We start from the raw sequence: 19,145 nt of genomic DNA, 5'->3' as shown, positions 1-19,145 counted from the left end.
TACACGAGAACTGAAATGGTCATTTGCACGTCCGTCTGTAAGTGCAGCGCACGCTATATGGCTATATTTATTTTACTGACTATTGATAATTTGTCAGTTCCATTTTATTTCATGTTGTGTTCATGTTTTTATCTTTACACCTATTTTCATTTAGCAAATGAATAAATGTTAAATACTTATGCAACACACTTTTTAAATGATATGTACATAAAGGATATGTAATATATTTTATAATTTATATATATCATTATGTCATAATTGTCATAACTTGTAAAGTGTACTTATTGCACAATAATGTACTTTAGAAGGACACATGTATAAATTAAAATGCATTGTTTTTAGCTCTTAAGTGCATTTCATTTTAAATTCATTTTAAATGTATCACAAATGCAATTATTTGAATTTTGAGTTTTTTTGAACAACTTTGAGGACTTTATGACATCTTTATGTTTACTTTCATAATTGCTTCTAGTGTCTTTAAAATATGGCTAAAGTGTACTGATCAATGTACTGACAATGTCATTTACATGTTTTCTATATAATTCAATTTCTAGTTATATCTCTAATAATGAAGTTGTAATTTAGCATATTTTAAAACTTTTTTTTTTTAATCTCTTAATTACCTAGTTGTCTAACAGACATTTAGGACCTATCTGAGAAAGCGTAACAGTCAACTTGGATCACATGTGTTGTGCATTAATAATCACACTACAGTTGTGCGACACTCAATCAGTTCACAGACACCATTGGAATGAATAGGAAATGCTATAAGCTACACTCTAAAAAAAATTATGTAGTTTTTTACAAAATAATTTTGGCAGCTGTGATTAACTGTGGTACAGTTAAAATTACACTTATTTTTTACAGTGTACTGTATGTCCCACCTGTCGCAAAAAGTCATTGAATTCTCTTTTTAAAACTATATTTTTTCAGTGTTAACTCAAAAAATAGTTAAATCCGAAAGTGTTGCTTAGTGTAAAGCATTTTGGAGATTAGCCATTAGGCTGTCCATTCATTAAATTATAAGCGGTTTCCTCTAAAAAGCTGTTTATTCAGCGTAGTGAAGACTCTCCTCCATTGAAATCCATTCAAAACCATTCAAAAACAAAATCCACTCATAAACATTTATCTTCATTCACTGAATAATAATAATAAACCACTACACTTGCAGAAAGCAGATAATTTGTGGTCAAAATTAGCCTAAAATGCTAAATAATTAGTAGTAAAGATCCATTTCCATAAACATTACGTGACTAACTCACTGAAACTTACTGGAAACTCCCCCTCCCCTCTCCTTGCACTAATGGAAGTAGTTTGGGGGAGTTTTCAGGAGTTATGATATTACTGCGTCGAAGTGCTGCGAAATGCTCTTTCGCAATACATTATAGTTATACTTTTTTATCCGCTTAGAAAATTGCCACGTTTTATTTTGTGCCACCATAATTACTCGTGTTCCTACTCATGTAACCATCTTTAAATAGGGAAAACATGGAAGTGTTTGGTGGCTTCTAAATTCATCCCTTTTTACATCCTAAGGAATGAATGGTGCTAAGCTAAACGCTAACATTTAGGTACCATGTGCTACAGCAAGTGAGTGCATGCACTGAGACGGGAGAGGTACGTATCAACTCGTCTAAGTTGAGGGAAGAACATAGTTTTCCTTTAAGAAATATTGTCATTAAAGTGTACTCACTTTAAGTACACTTAAGTTGCCTTTAATTAAAATTGTATTATATTATCTGCAATAATTATTAATTTTTTGTTGTTGTTGTTGTTGTTTAAGTATATTTCTATGATTTGAAGTACACAAAAAATTAACTTTTAATACAGTTAAGAACACTTCTTTTTCACATGGGTTACATTTTGAGATAAGCTTTTTTTTTTTTGTGGTCCATATTAGTTACACAAGCTATTAAGTTTTATATGTTTGAACATGTCAGTTTCCTCATCAACACAATGCATGTTTTTTTTTTTAATGAATTTGCTGACTTGCACTGCTTTCACTTCTCATTTCAAATAGTTCCGCTCACATATCCTGGCATTTGCAGAATTAGATGTTTCAGTTGTTAATAGTTTGAAAATGGAGCCTAAATACATGATTTTCTTTCTTTCCTTTTATTCACCCAAAAGCACAACGCTGGCCTGTTGCCAATTCTAAGGTTTTCATTGGTCACAGACTACTAAGTCTACCTTAGCCCGACCTCTACCTTAACCTCTAAAGAAATGTAAAGTAATTATAATTACTAATTTATTAAGTGAAATCACACACTCCAGAATTAAACCTCTCTGATGTAGTCATAACAGAACTTGAGGTGTCAGTAGTTGTTTCTCCTCCATTTAAAGCAACAAGTCCCTTTTATTTAATAAAGACATTACAGAGTTGGTAAAAAAAAAAAAAAAAAAAAAACCTTTTGGTTATTGTACAAGCAGTATCTCAATAATATTTGCATGCATGTAATAAATCTCATTATTAATGTTGGTAGTGGAACAAATTTTCACTTGCATGTAAAGCCACGTTTGAATCTTTAATGCATCTCTTTTGTGGTTGATCTAAAAGGGTTTGTTAAATTAGTTAACATATGTTGTGGTTGGCCCCTAATCAGGGCTTTCTTCTGCGTTTTCTAGCAGCTGCTTGTAATGGCTTTTGAAAAAACCAGCCTGAAAGGAAATAAAGCATATGGATTACAACACTAAAAAAAATTAAACCCAAGGTTTGTTGACTGCTGAAAATGAAAGGTTTGGAACTAAACATCCAGTATAAACACCTTATAGAGAGCCGTTGTGATGAAAGCCAGTAGCAGCAATCCTGCTATTATGCCTCCCGCGATCTCTTTAGTCAGATTCACCTCCTCATACACCTCCACTTGAGTATTAATCTACATACACACATACATAATACAATAATACCTCTGACAATCCATTTTCCCATATAAATATAATATAACCATGAGTTACATTGTGGTTGTATAGGTACATACATGGATTCAAAAATCTAAGATCTAGCATATGAACATTTACATTGTATTTTATGACCATACATTAATTAGGTTAAATATTAATTTTTAGGTTTAAATTATATTATTTTCAAATTTCATTTACATTTTCTAACATATCTGGGTTATATGTAAAGAAAACACAGTACCTGAACAGATGGTACAGTTTGTTGAGAATCAGAGGAAAAGAAAACATATTTGCTCTTGTCATAATCCATAGATGCTGAACTGACCAGCTGAAAAACACCAGCTCTGAGTCCAGTCTAAGAGAGACAGATCATGACATTTACAAATTATGACACAAAAATAGGAATATATGGTCTATTTTGTTATATGAATTTGCTTTAAATGTCATAGACCTGCTCAATCCATCCAGAGCTCACATTGCCAGTAATATTATAGAGCATCCTTTCATGCTTTATGAGAGTGACATCACAGCTGAACTCGGCACACACGGCCACAGAGCAGTTCTGACACAAACACATCCAGAGAGATGGAATAATGGGGTCAGTGTGCAGAGAAGATAAAACCTTATACTTTATGGACTTTATGTTAGAACAGGTAATGAAACTAAATCACTCACCACCACACGATCCTTTTTAATTTCTTCGACAAAATCAGTTACGACTGGTCGCTTATCCCTCTGTTTCACACAGCCGGGAATCTAAATGCACATACACTAGTGTTGTTTTTATTTTGATGAATGTGAATCAATATATGATTTTTGTTACACATTAATGCTTACCTGTATGTTTTTATCAGTCCAGATAGATTTATCTCCCAACATCACTGGTACTCTGATGAGAACTTTGAAACTTAGTTCTCTAAAGTCATTCTCAACCTGAAAGAGTTGAAATTGATTTTTGAAAAGACATTAATACAGAAAAAGAGACATTGAACTGTAGTTTTGGACCAGATAGTCTTTAGCTCATTTAATTTTGTATTCATGGAAGTGTGTCAATTTCATCACAGTACCTTAAGTATCTGTTTGACTGGTTTATCAGTACCATTTTTCTGTGCAGTAAAATTAATGTGAAGGGTTGAATCTTCATGTCTTATTTAAAATAAAAAATAAAAATGTGTCAAACATAAAAAATTCCATATTATATATATATATATATACTGTATAGTATGAAACATTTTATAAAGATTATAAAGAATGCATCTTTATAAAACAATTGTCCAAATATTATTTTTTAGAAGTCATTGATAAATCTCATTAGACAAAACATTTTCTAGTTTAGGACTACAGTGTAATACAACTTTTTTTATATATTTTTTTTTTTATTAGATTTCATGTCAAACTAAATATAACCCTATCTAAATTGAACATTAAATTTCAATTTGTTTTGCTTAAGATTCCCAAATTTTACTTTGAACATCAAGTGGAAATGTATCATCCATTGTCAAATCTGGGTGCTGAAACAAATGCAGTTGAGAATGTCTGATTAAAGAGAACCAAAGCACTAACCTTATTAAGGCAATATAGATGGCATATTTGACACCAATGCTTTTCTCTTTGGATAATTCACTGGTTTGAGAGTGTTTGTCATTCCCACTGTGAGTGATGGAGGGTTTTGGTTAGTAGTAGTGTTTCCAGTTATCAGTTTCTCAAAAGCTCACAGTTGAGCGATGCGGATAAAGGTGATATCTATTAAATATGTCATACCTGTTGATTCTAGCAGTAAATCTGACCTTTTGATCGAAGGTGCTTTCTTTAGCGATGCTATATGTAATATGAAACACAGCCTAGAATTGGACACAGAGAAAATGAGAAGTGCTTGAAAAGCCAAATGCACAGGACAGATTTAAAAGTGACCTCACCTGAGCGTTGCCCTTGAGGATGGGTTTGCTTATGTGGCAAGTGGTCTCTCCAAATGTACCTTTTTGCTCACTGTCAAGAGATACACACTCCACTCTGCCCTGATCAAACAGAAAACAATATGCTATTTAAAACGATGCTATTTAAACCAAGGATGATAACTATCATGATATTCCATAACTCCATGACAACAGAGGAGTCCGCACCACACCTCTAACAGTAAAGACACAGAGGAACAGTATCGTAGGAATCAATTTCAGATTTTTTTTTTTACCTGATGAAACATTGAAAGCATATCAGAATCCACCCGGCTTTAAAGTTAATTTTTCTACAATAATATAATAAACAGAACATCATTGTAAAATGGTGCGGACGTTAATATAGTTATCATTATAGTTATCTTTATAGATATCGTTTTTGGTGTGTTTTTCAAAATCATTCTGGCTTTACCTGTTTAGATGTGATTCTCCTGTAGGAAAGTCCAAAGGGGTAGTTGAGGGTGAAGAGTGTGTTGTATGAGTTTTCCCCTCTGTTCTCTACAAACACTGCCACATCGATTTCCTGCATGATCCCAACCTCTATATTTGTAGAACTGGATCACAGAAAACAAAAGAGAGAGAGAGAGAAAAAAAACTGTAATGAAACAAGGTTGATTCCATGGGACATGGAGATTGTAAAAAAAAAAAAAGAAGAAGTTTATCAAGATTGTGTAGGTGGATGTTTTCGGGGGATTCAGCTTATAAAAGTATAACATTTAAAGCCACTCACAAGAACAAAATGACGTGAATAAAGATTTGTTCATTTTGATGAAAGAGATTTAAAAAGAAAGTCAGTAAAATAATCACTAATGTTTATTTGATCATAGATCATTGTCTGGTATCATTTGTGTATAGATTACAATATTAGGTTGCTTTTTAACCTGCAATACTTCATTTTGTTTTGTACAAGTAAAGCATAAATAAGGAAATGTGGAAATGTGTATGTGTTGTATGTTCTTTAATGTAATAATACATAATTAAATGTGAATATTTGCTCACCCAGAGAAATTAAAATCCATCCTGAGGTCATCAACACAAATGTCATCATGTCCACAATTTATCTCAAAATCCAGCTGTGGAATAAAGATTTTAAGATATTTAGATATACATGATGAAAACAAAAAATCATTCTTAAATCATATAAAACTAGATCTCCTATTACGCTAGATAGTTCAGACATATGTCAAAAAGAGTGTAGTTAATGAAATCAATACCAAGTGTAAAACAATTAAGTCATCATTATTATCGTTTCATTCCAATTGACTTTCTGTATGATTTTATTTATTTATTTATTTATTTATTTATTTATTGGTAGAACCTAAAGAATCTATTTTTGTTTTGCTTGTCCAATAAAAGTCAACGAGGTCCAAAACAAATCTCAACCCTATTGACCCTCATTGCTAGGACAAGCATACAAGCACAGTCATCTTTCAAAAAATCTACTCTTGTGTAAGATAAATAAATACAAAAATACATGTAATAGTAAATAGTGACAGAAGTTCCATTTTCTTTTTGGTGACCTATCCCTTTAACATTACATCTGATTTATACAAGTGATGTTGCTTTGAAATTGGTTTGCCTTCTCTTACATTGTGGTCTGTGGTGGTCTTTATCCCCGGCAGAAGTACTGGCCTTATGTTTTGCAGTTTGGCAGATGGTAGGCCCTCAAATGTGAATGTTAACTGATTAGACAATGGGATCAGAGCATCTTCTGAGAAAGCCTGATGGGATACAAATAAGATATTCATGTTCTATAAAATCATGATTTTCAGTTTGTGTTGGCACATCGTTGCATCTTACTTTAAGGTACAATACTTTAATTATTCCAATTCATAAATGTTATTTCATACATCCAGAATAACAGACTCAGATATCTTAAAGTATAAGAAAATGTTTCAGACTTACGTCTATAAGGAAAGGATGACTTTTACAAGTTTCGTTATAAGTCCTAATATGCATATCATTATTGAGGATGTGGTTTTTGGGTGAGAAATATGCTCGATATTTCTGTCGCTTGGCATCCAGCATTATGGTGTAATTAATATTTGCTGTTAGGCCTAGATAATAAACATAAAACAGTCTAACATATATATAAACCAAAGTATTACACAGGACATTTTATTTTTATTTGTATTTAATATATATTATAAGTACAGTACCAAGCTGTCTCTGACTCTGATAATTTCATGTGGCTACTTACATGCATTCTCTCTCATAGTGAATAAATAGTGTTTAAAGCTTAAGTCTGTGCCACTTGTTACATCAGCATAAGTCTGTTTTCAGACAGGTTTCCTAAACACTCCCCCTTACTGCCATTGATTGTTCTAACAGAGTGCCCCGCCCCCCAAATTAATGCCACCATTTGGGCCAATGCTGCTGATTTGGGATTATCATGTAAATATTTTGGTACACCACAGGCTACAACTAATAGTTGTGCCTGCAGTTTAACCTGGCACAAGAGAAACTATCTGTACTTTAGCAAAAATTTTTACCCACTTTACAACATCAAAGAATATTTCTAATTTTGGATAAACCTCTTATGTTGTGCTTATATGGACTCATGGTGAAGCACACTTTGATGGTATTTTTAATCGACAGGTCTGTTTCACCAGTTGGTATTTTGGATGGGTTGTAATGTACGCTGATTTCCAAATTCATGATGGGTCTGGACCTGAATGATTCACATACGCACACACATATATGAATGATCATGACTGAATCTGTATATTTATATATTTTGAATTCTTTATCAAACAAAACCCACCTGAGAAGCATAACTGCTCCCATGGACCCTACAGCAATATCAGGAAGGCTGTCTTGAGTCTGGTCTAGAGAGGACTGACTTAGTGAAATCCCAAAGAACCGCAAACGTGGTTCCAAAGAGGATCCAGCAATCCTCTGTCATCACATACAGTGAAGGAAAGAGGGAGAATGAGACACAGAAGATTTCAGTGTGGAGGGTCTTCAGGTAAAATACAAAAACAATAAAAGTTGTTTTGCTTGTTAATGCTTTAAAAGTAAATAACTATTTGTCCTATCTGTGCAAAGTTCCAAAAAAGCAGGTTTAACTGTTAATTTAGTCTCATTGTACCTGTGAATAGGCAGAATTGATCTGATCTACTCCTCCATTGAAGATGTAGATGCTGCCCTGTCCGTCCTCCTCTAATGGAGCTCCAATCAGCACATCCATATAACCATCATTATTTAGATCTGCTGGACTGGCAAGAGAAGAACCAAACCGACCCCTCTGACCTGCCATTCCCACCAGCACCATATCCGAAAAATCAAAGTAAGACTATGGAGACAGACCAGAGAGAGATGTAAACTAACAAGCAAATCAAATATCTAAATTTAAATCAGAATTGATTTTCAAAATTCTGTAAAACCTTTAATACCCATCACTTACCCGGCGAGTGAAGGTGTAAACAAACACTTTACCCTCCCGGTCAGGCTCCATGTATGTTGGTGCCGATACCAACAGGAGGTCTGTTCTGGAGTCACTGTTCAAATCCACCACACAAACCTCAGCTCCAAAATATGAGCCAATCTGAGGCTGAGAAAAGGGAAACAATATAATTAACATACAGTCAATCTATTTTGAGCTTTCTTACTTTCACTTGCTGGTGGTATGTGCTAATATTTTCCACAAATATGTTTATAACCTTAGGGGGATCCAGTTCCTTTAAATTGCTTTGAATATTATCAATTCTTGAAACAGTTATTTGTCCCCTATGCTTGAATCTTGGTGCTCCCATGACTGCATACTTTGCTCCAAATGTTGTCGCTATTGCCAAGGAATAACCTGAAAATAAAACACTTTAAAATATTCTGAGGTATATGACTGATTTATTTTGATTTACACAGTCAAAGAAAATATCTTACCTAAATAACTGTCATGCTCACTTCCAGCTTGAAAGACATTTAACCGATCATTCTGTTTGTGCAACTGATATCCACCTTTCCACTGGAAAGCTCCTACTGCAGTCATTATTATATCTGTCTGAGTGCATAATATTATAGAAATATTACAAATGAATGTGATTTTTGTGGTTGTTGCTAAGTTTCTAGCCATAACATTGCATTAATACACTCTGTACAATTCTGGCACCAGTGTGGGGTTAAAAGCGGTGCTAACAATGCTTGAAGGCATAGTGGTCACCTACAAGAACAAAATTTACCAAAACCCCAAAATACTGACCAAGCAAATAAATGCAATACTCAAGAGGATAAAACTAGAAACTATTTCCATGTTTTAGCTATAGACTGTATAAAAACATGAAAATACATTTTATTATACGAAAATATAATTTTCTTTTTGCTCCAAAATTATGATATATATATATATTTCTTTCCCTTTCGCCTTCAGAACTGCCTTAATTCTATGTGCCCCATATTCTATGTTGGCCCATATTGATAGGATAGCATCTTGCAGTTCATGGAGATTTGTGGGATGCACATCCAGGGCACGAAGCTCCCGTTCCACCACATCCCAAAGATGCTCTATTGGGTTGAGATCTGGTGACTGTGTGGGCCATTTTAGCACAGTGAACTCATTGTCATGTTCAAGAAACCAATTTTAAATGATTCAAGCTTTGTGACATGGTGCATTATCCTGCTGGAAGTAGCCATCAGAGGATGGGTACATGGTGGCCATAAAGGGATGGACATGGTCAGAAACAATGCTCAGGTAGGCCGTGGCATTTAAACGATGCCCAATTGGCACTAAGGGGCCTAAAGTGTGCCAAGAAAACATCCCCCACACCATTACACCACCACCACCAGCCTGCACAGTGGAAACAAGACACGATGGATCCATGTTCTCATTCGGTTTACGCCAAATTCTGACTCTGCCATCTGAATATCTCAACAGAAATCGAGACTCATCAGACCAGGCAACATTTTTCCAGTCTTCAACTGTCCAATTTTGGTGAGCTTGTGCAAATTGTAGCCTCTTTTTCCTATTTGTATTGGAGATGAGTGGTACCCGGTGGAGTCTTCTGCTGTTGTAGCCCATCCGCCTCAAGGTTGTGCGTGTTGTGGCTTCACAAATGCTTTGCTGCATACCTCGGTTGTAACGAGTGGTTATTTCTGTCAAAGTTGCTCTTCTATCATCTTGAATCAGTCTGCCCATTCTCCTCTGACCTCTAGCATCAACAAGGCATTTTCACCCACAGGGCTGCCGCATACTGGATGTTTTTCCCTTTTCACAGCATTCTTTGTAAACCCTAGAAATGGTTGTGTGTGAAAATCCCAGTAACTGAGCAGATTGTGAAATACTCAGACCGGCCCGTCTGGCACCAACAACCATGCCACGCTCAAAATTGCTTAAATCACCTTTCTTTCCCATTCTGACATTCAGTTTGGAGTTCAGGAGATTTTCTTGACCAGGACCACACCCCTAAATGCATTGAAGCAACTGCCATGTGACTGGTTGATTAGATAATTGCATTAATGAGAAATGTAACAGGTGTTCCTAATAATCCTTTAGGTGAGTGTGTATATATATATATATATATATATATATATATATATATATATATATATATATATATATATATATATATATATATATATATATATATATATATAGTGTGTATATATATATATATATATATATATATATATATATATATATAAAAAGGGGTGTAACGGTACGCAAAAATCACGGTTCGGTACGTACCTCGGTTTTAAAGTCAAGAAAGTAAAGAAATGCAAACATTAAACTGCAGGTTGTTTATTACTATACACTTTTTAAAAAAATACTTTTTAATAAAATATATATAAAATAAAAAAGAATAAGAAATAAAATACTGCTGCAAAGTTCTCCACTAAATAAAATATATATCATATAATAAAATGAAAAATGAAAAATATAAATAAATAACTATGATTACAGTGCAGCATTACCAATCCCAGCTTGTAGGCCTGCTTCACCAGAACCATGCCATGCCTGCTGCTGTAGATGACAGGGAGACCGCCGACAGACCAGGCTCTTGTCTTCATGACAACAATATATATATATCATGTTGAGCATAAATATAAAGCCTACTGATAAAGGACACCGTCAACAGTATTGACTGCAAAATAGACTATGTTTGACAGGTGCAATATTTGAAAATCGATAACTATTAATTTATTTTTTAAATTACATTTATATCTGAATTTATGTCAACCTATAGACTTTCAAACATCAAAGTGTCATGAATTAATATGTATGTGTGTACAAGATGACATATAAAAATATTTCCCTATTCTATTGCCTGGAAACGCTTCCAACACGCTTGCGTGTTGTGTGAAAAATAGGCGTCGGTTCTATTTCTAGCATGCATGCGTTTTCCAGATGCGCGTCTCACGCAGGCAGTCTGCAAGCTCTAACCTGTTAACATGGGAGCCGAATTAAAAACGGACACGCCACACAGCTGAGACGCTTGCGCCACGCATCCAGTGTGTCGCAGGCCTTAGAATCAGCTGCAGGGTGGGGTTTGCGCTGAACGCGTAGACTTCCGCCACTTAATATGTTCATTTGTAAACACGAAAATGTACTTATGTTCCACGCACAAAATATTGCATTCCGTCATTCTGTACACACGTGCACCATACCGAAAGCCCTGTACCGAAACGGTCCGGTACGAATACACGTACCGTTACACCCCTAATATATATATATATGTTATAGTGGGGGGGGGGGCACATGAATAACACGCAAATGCTTGAATTAAGCAGAAGAGTAAAGACATCAGTTCAACAGCTCCCAATTTATGTAAAACACTGTAAAAAAAAAAAAAAATTGTTGTTTTGGTTTGGTTTAGTTTCTCCGTGTTTCCCGCTTGCCTTAGTTTCCTTGTTTGTTTCCATGGGTTTTGACTAATTAGCTCCTCACCTGTTTCTGTTTTTACTGATTACTCCATGTATTTAAGCCCTTAGTTTCCCACCTAGTTCTCTGGTTGGTATTATGTTTGTATTGATGCTGACTTTTCCCCTGTGTTTTCTCCTTGGATTTACTAAAGTACTCTTTGGAATGTGTTCCTTCGTTGTGCTCTTTATATTACTCCAGCATCACATAACAGGTGTCACATAAGTTGATATAATTACATTTGACGTAAATGCTGCACTAAAACCATCCTGTGAAAACTCCATCCGGGATGAATCACCGGAGGTCTGTGTTCCTAGCAAATAAAAGAAGCAACAACACAGTTAACTCATTGTTGATTATTATTATTATTATTATTTAAATGACCATATGCACAAGAAACCTGTACTCACTTAACAGCTAATTACTGTAATATTTAAACATTCTGTCAGTCATTCATGCTTTGATTTCCTCTGCAAACATACCTTCAATTGCAATAATGTTTTCTTTGAGTTGTCCACGAATACTTTCCAGTGCGTCGAAGTCAGTTACTTTAAAAACATGCTTACTGGTGGGTAAAGATGCGATAATTGCCAGCTCCCTTGTGGCTTTGTCAATATCAAAAGCATTTCCAACCTAGGAAAAATGTAGGAATAACATACCACAAATATAATGTTTATAGCTTCTGCCATCATTTTTTCAAACTCATGTCATTCTAAACATATGTTTTTTTTTATTTTTTTCAAACACAAAATAAGATATTTTGAAGAATGTTTCAACTGTTTTTGGCGTAAAATTATCAGTTGTGTCCAGAACAACACTGGTCCCCAGTGACTTATATTGTATGGAATTTTTTTTTTTTTTTTTAAATCAGGTTTGGAATGACATAGGAGGTAGGACAATTATGACAGTGAACACAATCACTTTGAAAACTTCAAATCTTTTGCCAGACAAACATATTAGAAAGGGCTACATATTGATCTTACCCCAATAGCATATCGTGTTATATTTTTTGCTTGCGCTTTTTTAACGGCTTCAGTCAAGAAATTATCAGTTGATTCACCATCTGTGATAACAACCAGAATTTTACTGGCTGATGGTCTTGCACCTTCTTCACTTACAAATAGCTCCCTCCTGTTTATAGAAAATAGCATAGAATATTTAATCAATAAATAGTTTAATGATGCAACTCTTTAAAATACATTTCTTATTGAGTTCACATATCACACTTGTCTTGGTTGTCTTAGTTTCTCTTTGTCTTTTTCATTTATTTTTTAGTGTTTTAAAGTGAAAGTGACATTGAGCCAAATATGTTGACCCATACTCAGAATTTGTACTCTGCATTTAACCCATCCAAAGTGCACACACACAGCAGTGAACACACACAAACCATGAACACACACCCAGAGCAGTGGGCAGCCATTTATGCTGTGGTGCCAGGGGAGCAGTTGGGGGTTCGGTGCCTTGCTCAAGGGTACCTAAGTCGTGGTATTGCCGGCCCGAGATTCGAACCCACAACCCTAGGGTTAGAGTCAAACACTCTAACTACTAGGACACGACTTCCCTTAGAAATAATTACATTTAATTTTAATGAAATATCAGCAAGCATGTCTTACACAAGTTGTTCTATAGCTTTTGCGGTGTTAGTCCATCCCTTATTTTGAGATATCGTTCTCACTCCATCTTCCCACTGCTTGGCATTTTTGAAACTTTGTTTAAACTTGTAATGAATGTAACAATTTGTAGAAAACTGTGCAATGGCAAACTGTAAGACAGATATAGATTTAGTTACTGGTGCTATGAAAATCGGGGATAATAAAAAAGAATAATACATACAATCAAGAACATAATAAATGGATTGATTATCCTACCTGTGTATCATGGTCTATAAAACTTTTGATCATTTCTATAACAAAAGCCTTCATCTTCATAAAATCCACATAATTTACACTTCCAGATCCATCCATTAAAAAAGCAATGTCAATTTGTGACTTTGGGCATTCTGAGGTTGGAGATACAGAGAATTCCATCATGTTTTCATCAAACTGCTCTGCAGCAATTATCGTGTCATATACAGTATAAAGACTGATTTCTAACAACCCCATTCAAATACCTCTCAGAGTCCTTGGCACAGATCTGCTCACAACATTTTCTGAACTGATTTTAAAGCACATGCCGTTGTATGTTGTTACATCACAGTTCTTAGGTATGGTTGGACCACAAACCTGAAAGAAATTAACATATTTTCAACATGACAAACTATAATCTGAACACTAAAAAAAATTGGATTTAAAAAGTTCATTATTTTGTCTGCAAGTTGCAGGTTTATATCTAACAATGATTCCAATAATACAAATTCTAACTAATACCATGCTGCCACCGAAGTCTCGAGAATACCATAGAACTTGTGTGGTCACCTGATAAATCGCCTGGTAAATCGCGTAGCCGAGTCGATCCGTCAGAATGAGCCAGCAGAACCGGCTGGACAACGCAAGCCACTAGGGCTGTGCAAAAAATCGAAGACAATTTTCATGCGCATCTCATCAGTAAAGGTGCTCCTGTAATTAGTAGTATATTTCCAGCACATGCGTTCAGGTCAGGATTGCCAGGTTCTCTTACAAGAGTTCTCTCGTACTGCGTCTTAGCTAAGACGCTATGGGAAAAAGTCTCTTTTCATGAAATACTGAAGCAAAAAATTATCCTTAATTTTGAATTATTGTAAAGCGCATTTGCAGCAGCACACAGCCATAGGCGAGATGGCTCGCTCACTCATTGGCTGCTCTGCGGCAACTGCACAAGCCTATTGAGCGCAGGCTAATGCAACATCAGACCAATGCTTCGCGCCCTCCATGCCACTTCCCGCCGAAACGGGTGTGGCCTAGCCCTATAAAGGGATCTCGAAAAGGCTGACTCACCTGATTTTTCATCTCTTCAGCGAAGCTCACGCATCGTTGGATCACGAAGAAGCAAGCGCCGTCAGATAGCATCTCAGCGGGACGAGCTATTCCTGAAGCCGCTGGCCAACGCCGCCTTCCACTGCCATTCCTGCTGCGCGTTCCGGCGCCCATATCCTTTCAATTCTATTATATCCAACTGTTCTTTATGCATGTGTGTGTATTCGCCCTGCGACACACACTCGTAAAAGAGCTTGCGTCTTTTTTAAGATGCCTTCTTGCGGCTCGTGCAGAGCCCCACTCAGCGAGGGAGGCCGTTACGTCATCTGTGTCTCCTGCCTGGGTGAAGATCATGCAGCGCTCGTGCTCGCTGACGACAGATGCCCTCACTGCGAGCCGTTGCCAATGGTGACTCTGAGGACTCGCTTGGCCTTTTTCTCTGAGCCTGCATTCTCCGCTGCGCTGAGGCACCGTAAAAAGCGCCGCTTCCAGCGGATTCCAGAACCGTCTTCAGCTTAACCGAGCTCGCCGGTTCGCTCTGCTTCACCGGCCTCCCCTGCATCGCTTCCCGATGGGCAGCGCCCGCTGTCTGCCGCCGCGTCGTCCGAGGAAGTCGATCTCAGGGCCGCGTCGGGGAAGAGGACACGTGCTCTCTGCTAGCTTCGGGCAGTGAGGGCTGGGGGACGAGGTCCAGTGATCTCGCGCCTTCTGCTCGGAAGCCCAGCAAACGAGCTGACATCGAGAAGGAGCCGATGCGAGTGCTCACGCTGGCCGCGACGAGCCTCAGCCTCGAGTGGTCTGCACCAGCGCCCCCCCTCTCGTTCCTGGCTGGATGGTAGTTTCCTTTCGGAAGAGCGTACTTCTGAAAGCCTGCCTCATTTCTTCCTGAGCTTCACGAAGAGGTGGCAAAGGCTTGGAAACGCTCCATATTCAGCGCGAACTCGTTCGTCTGTCTCACTAGCATTCTCCACACTGGATGATGCTAAAAACAGGAACTACCAGTCACTTCCGCCGGTGGAACAGGCGATAGTGACGCACCTTTGCCCACCCTCTGCTGGACGGCGGACGAAAGCGGTGTTGCCATCTAATGCCTGCCGCATGACGTCATCGCTGCTCGCGCTAATCTTTTCTGCTGCTGGGCAGGCTGCGTCTGCACTACACACGATGGCTGCAGATATTCCAGGGTGATCTCCTCTGTAAACTGGACGAGATGGGACCTGAGGCTATCTGTCTCGCGGATTTTAGGAGTGCTTCGCTACTAAATACGCTGCACAAGCCATGGGACGAGTTATGGCTTCCGCTACGGTGGCTGAGAGGCATCTAGGGCTGACGCTCTCAGACATGGCAAGCGCTCCGGTTCTGCAGCGAGTCGTGCTAGACCGGCCTCGCAAAGCTCTCAGCCACACCCCCCGCCTCGAACTTCGAACTCTCACCCAAGCGCGCCGCTGTTTCAGTTCCAGGGATTGTGACTGTTTCAGTGTCTTTTGCAATGCGCAAGCCTGTACAGTTGCCCGCTTGCCTGCACACAAAAAACGTTATCACGGCTACCCAGATGTTTCCCGAAAAAGGTGTAATTTCTGGTGTCCCGGCCACGGCCGATGGTGCTATAAATGTAGTGACGATGCCCACTGCTCAGTGCCCATCTCCACATATAAGCACAGCCCTTCACACAGGGCTCGCGCCCATAAAAGCGACTCATGTCGATCGCGCGCACTACATAGTAAACGTGCCCACTCCTCAGTGCCCACAAACACTATGTCACACGCGTCATGTGGTTTCTGTGAAAACGAAACCCGTGCACGTTCGTTCTTCCCAGGCAGACAGCGAGTCTAAAGCAGTAAATGTGCACGCTTACAGCCCACAATTACTCACAGAAAGCACGAGTCCCACGGGACCCGCTCAACCCTCCCTCACTCGATTAAGCACCGTGGAGGGGTCGAGGACGAGCGATCTGCCCGCTGTGATCAGCGCGCTCCCCGCCTCAAATGTCACAGGCTTAACGCCCATGTTAGAGCACATCGAAGCGCTGCCGTTGCCCAGCCAACAGAGTGCGCTTCGCATCCAACCCCTAGCCATTCATGCAGACGCATGGTCAGCGATTCCAGGGGTTTCGGATTGGGTGCTAGACATTATAAAGGGAGGCTACTCGCTACAGTTTTTTTCGACACACTCCGCGCTTTTTAGTGCGTCGAAACTACGGTCAAAACAGAAGTAGCACACCTACTTCGAGCCGAAATATCAAAACTGTTGAGCAGAGGGGCTGTGGAGCCTGTATCTCAAGCTCAAAGCGAAGGGGGGCTGTACAGCAAATACTTTCTAGTGCCCAAGAAAGACGGGGGTCTCAGACCCATACTGGATCTAAGACAGCTGAACAAAGCATTGGCGAAACGCAGTTTCAAAATGCTTACAACCAGGAGACTCCTCGCGCATATTCGCAAAGGAGACTAGTTCATGTCGATAGATCTGAAGGACGCGTATTTTCAAATACAGATACCGTCACGTCACAGGCGATACTTGAGATTCGCCTTCGAGGGCCAGACATACAAGTATACAGTGTAATCCTATACTTGTACCTATAATCCTATACCTATACTTCCTATACAAGTATACAAGTATCCTGCCGTTCGGCTCGTCCATGGCTCCTCGTACGTTTACGAAGTGCATGGACGCGGCGCTCGCTCCTCTCAGACTCAGAGGCATGCGAGTGCTGAATTATTTGGACGACTAACTGATTCTGGCTCAATCACGATCAGAGCTCGTGGAACACGGGGCCATTTTACTCGATCACCTCGAGAAACTCGGTCTCAGTGTCAACTGGACAAAGAGTTCGCTGAACCCCAGTCAGACGAGACTGTTTTTGGGTATAGTTCTGGACTCACGTTCCATGACGGCGCGGCTGTCGCCACAGCGCGCGTTGGGCATTCAGTGTGCAGCGAGCTCTCTCTGCTGCGGCGCGACCTTCTCGCTCAAAGAATTTCAGAAGATGCTAGGTCTCATGGCCTCAGCATCTCCAGTTCTTCGGTGGGGCCTGCTCCGCATGCGCCCCCTGCAGTTCTGGCTGAGAGCGCGAGTACCGCGCAGAGCGTGGATATCCGGTCGGCTGCGTCTCAGGGTCAATCAGAGCTGTGTTACAGCCCTGAAACCCTGGACAGCGAACGACTGGTACCAATCAGGTGTAAGCCTGGGGACTTCGTCGAAAGTGAAGATGGTGTCGACAGACGCCTCCACTTCAGGATGGGGAGCGCTGCTCGAGGGCAGACCGTCCTTTGGCCTGTGGTCAGAACGGGAAAAGCTCCAACATTTCAACTGTCGGGAAATGCTGGCAGTGGAGAACGCACTGACGCGCTTTTGTCCCCGAATCAAAGGCCACCACGTCTTAGTCCGTTCAGACAACATGTCTGTGGTGTCCTACATAAATCGCCAGGGCGGTCTCAGGTCCCAAAACCTGTACAGGTTGGCAGAACGCCTCCTGGTTTGGGCTCAGTGCAACTTGCGCCCGCTGAGAGCAGTTCATGTGCCTGGGTTACAGAATCTGGGTCCAGACAGGCTGTCCAGAAGCAACATTCCCACGGGCGTATGGTCTCTACACCCCCAGAAAGTCCAGCTGTTGTGGGAGAGATTTGGCAGGGCGGAAGTTGACCTCTTCGCGTCCCATGAAAAAGCTCACTGCCCCGCGTTCTTTTCCAAAAACGAAAGCGCGCTGTCACGAAGGTGGCAGTGCTGCCCGCTCTATGCTTTCCCCCCGTCTCCCTCCTTCCGCAGGTGATAGAACGGGTGAGGGAAACGAGATGCTCAATACTGCTTGTAGCACCATTTTGGAAGAACCAACCATGGTCTCCAGATTTGTTGCAGTTAGCAGACACTGCCCCGTGGCCAGTGCCGTTGAGGAGGGATCTCCTCTCGCAGGCCAGGGGCTCGATTTGGCACCCTCAACCGGAGTTGTGGTCCCTCCATGTGTGGGCACTCAACGGTTACCCGCTGGTCTCTCAGTGGGAGTGCTAAATACCATCACTCAGGCTAGAGCTCCGTCGACACGACGGCTGTATGCCTCGAAGTGGTCGGTGTTCTCCAGCTGGTGCACAGCTCGGGGATGTTCACCCCTTAGTTGTGAGGTGACGGAGGTTCTCTCCTTCCTACAGGAGCTGTTGGATAAGGGCATAGCCCCCTCCATGCTCAAAGTTTACGTGGCGGCTATTGCAGCGTTTTCTGAGACAGCGCTCGGTCAGTCAATAGGAAGGAACAATTTGGTCATCCGCTTCCTTAGAGGAGCTAGGAGGCTGAATCCTCCCAGACATCTGTCAGTCCCTGTATGGGACCTCGCGACGGTTTTGGAGGCCATGAAAGGTTCCCCTTTCGAGCCTATCCGAACGATTAGCCTCAAGCATCTGTCGTTCAAGACAGTGTTCTTGTTGGCTCTCGCTTCAGTGAAGCGTGTGGGTGACCTGCATGCGCTCTCGGTGAGCCCGACGTGCTTGGAGTTTGGGCCTAATGACTCAAGGGTCATACTCAAACCTAGGCACGGTTATGTGCCGAATTCCCTCAACACGC

The 19,145-nt window shown here is 39.9% G+C and overlaps 1 protein-coding gene across 2 annotated transcripts in view; it reads right to left on the bottom strand.

The window, feature by feature from the left end:
- Window positions 1-2,322: 2,322 nt before the first annotated feature.
- The window catches only part of LOC132121218 (integrin alpha-M-like), a 41,076-nt gene continuing 24,253 nt past the window's right edge, over window positions 2,323-19,145 (bottom strand). The window contains exons 5-30 of one of the 2 annotated variants that reach the window (XM_059530421.1): window positions 13,817-13,928; window positions 13,575-13,705; window positions 13,320-13,468; window positions 12,690-12,837; window positions 12,189-12,339; window positions 11,946-12,019; window positions 8,736-8,853; window positions 8,516-8,655; window positions 8,260-8,406; window positions 7,945-8,148; window positions 7,618-7,751; window positions 7,388-7,524; window positions 6,759-6,910; window positions 6,443-6,574; window positions 5,853-5,926; window positions 5,266-5,407; window positions 4,818-4,916; window positions 4,663-4,742; window positions 4,465-4,551; window positions 3,969-4,047; window positions 3,739-3,834; window positions 3,577-3,657; window positions 3,353-3,463; window positions 3,143-3,256; window positions 2,766-2,876; window positions 2,323-2,658 (exon numbers count right to left, since the gene is read on the bottom strand). In XM_059530421.1, coding sequence (XP_059386404.1) covers window positions 2,596-2,658; window positions 2,766-2,876; window positions 3,143-3,256; window positions 3,353-3,463; window positions 3,577-3,657; window positions 3,739-3,834; window positions 3,969-4,047; window positions 4,465-4,551; window positions 4,663-4,742; window positions 4,818-4,916; window positions 5,266-5,407; window positions 5,853-5,926; window positions 6,443-6,574; window positions 6,759-6,910; window positions 7,388-7,524; window positions 7,618-7,751; window positions 7,945-8,148; window positions 8,260-8,406; window positions 8,516-8,655; window positions 8,736-8,853; window positions 11,946-12,019; window positions 12,189-12,339; window positions 12,690-12,837; window positions 13,320-13,468; window positions 13,575-13,705; window positions 13,817-13,928 — 3,066 coding nt within the window. In that variant the 3' untranslated portion in view covers window positions 2,323-2,595. Of the gene's footprint in view, window positions 2,659-2,765; window positions 2,877-3,142; window positions 3,257-3,352; window positions 3,464-3,576; window positions 3,658-3,738; window positions 3,835-3,968; window positions 4,048-4,464; window positions 4,552-4,662; window positions 4,743-4,817; window positions 4,917-5,265; window positions 5,408-5,852; window positions 5,927-6,442; window positions 6,575-6,758; window positions 6,911-7,387; window positions 7,752-7,944; window positions 8,149-8,259; window positions 8,407-8,515; window positions 8,656-8,735; window positions 8,854-11,945; window positions 12,020-12,188; window positions 12,340-12,689; window positions 12,838-13,319; window positions 13,469-13,574; window positions 13,706-13,816; window positions 13,929-19,145 lie in introns of both variants that reach the window. The other variant, XM_059530420.1, reaches the window with a different exon arrangement.

This window comes from Carassius carassius, chromosome 39, assembly GCF_963082965.1.
Source record: "Carassius carassius chromosome 39, fCarCar2.1, whole genome shotgun sequence".
Lineage (NCBI taxonomy): Eukaryota > Metazoa > Chordata > Actinopteri > Cypriniformes > Cyprinidae > Carassius > Carassius carassius.
The sequence above is the reverse complement of the archived record's forward strand: the minus strand, read 5'-3'. Positions and strand labels throughout refer to the sequence as shown.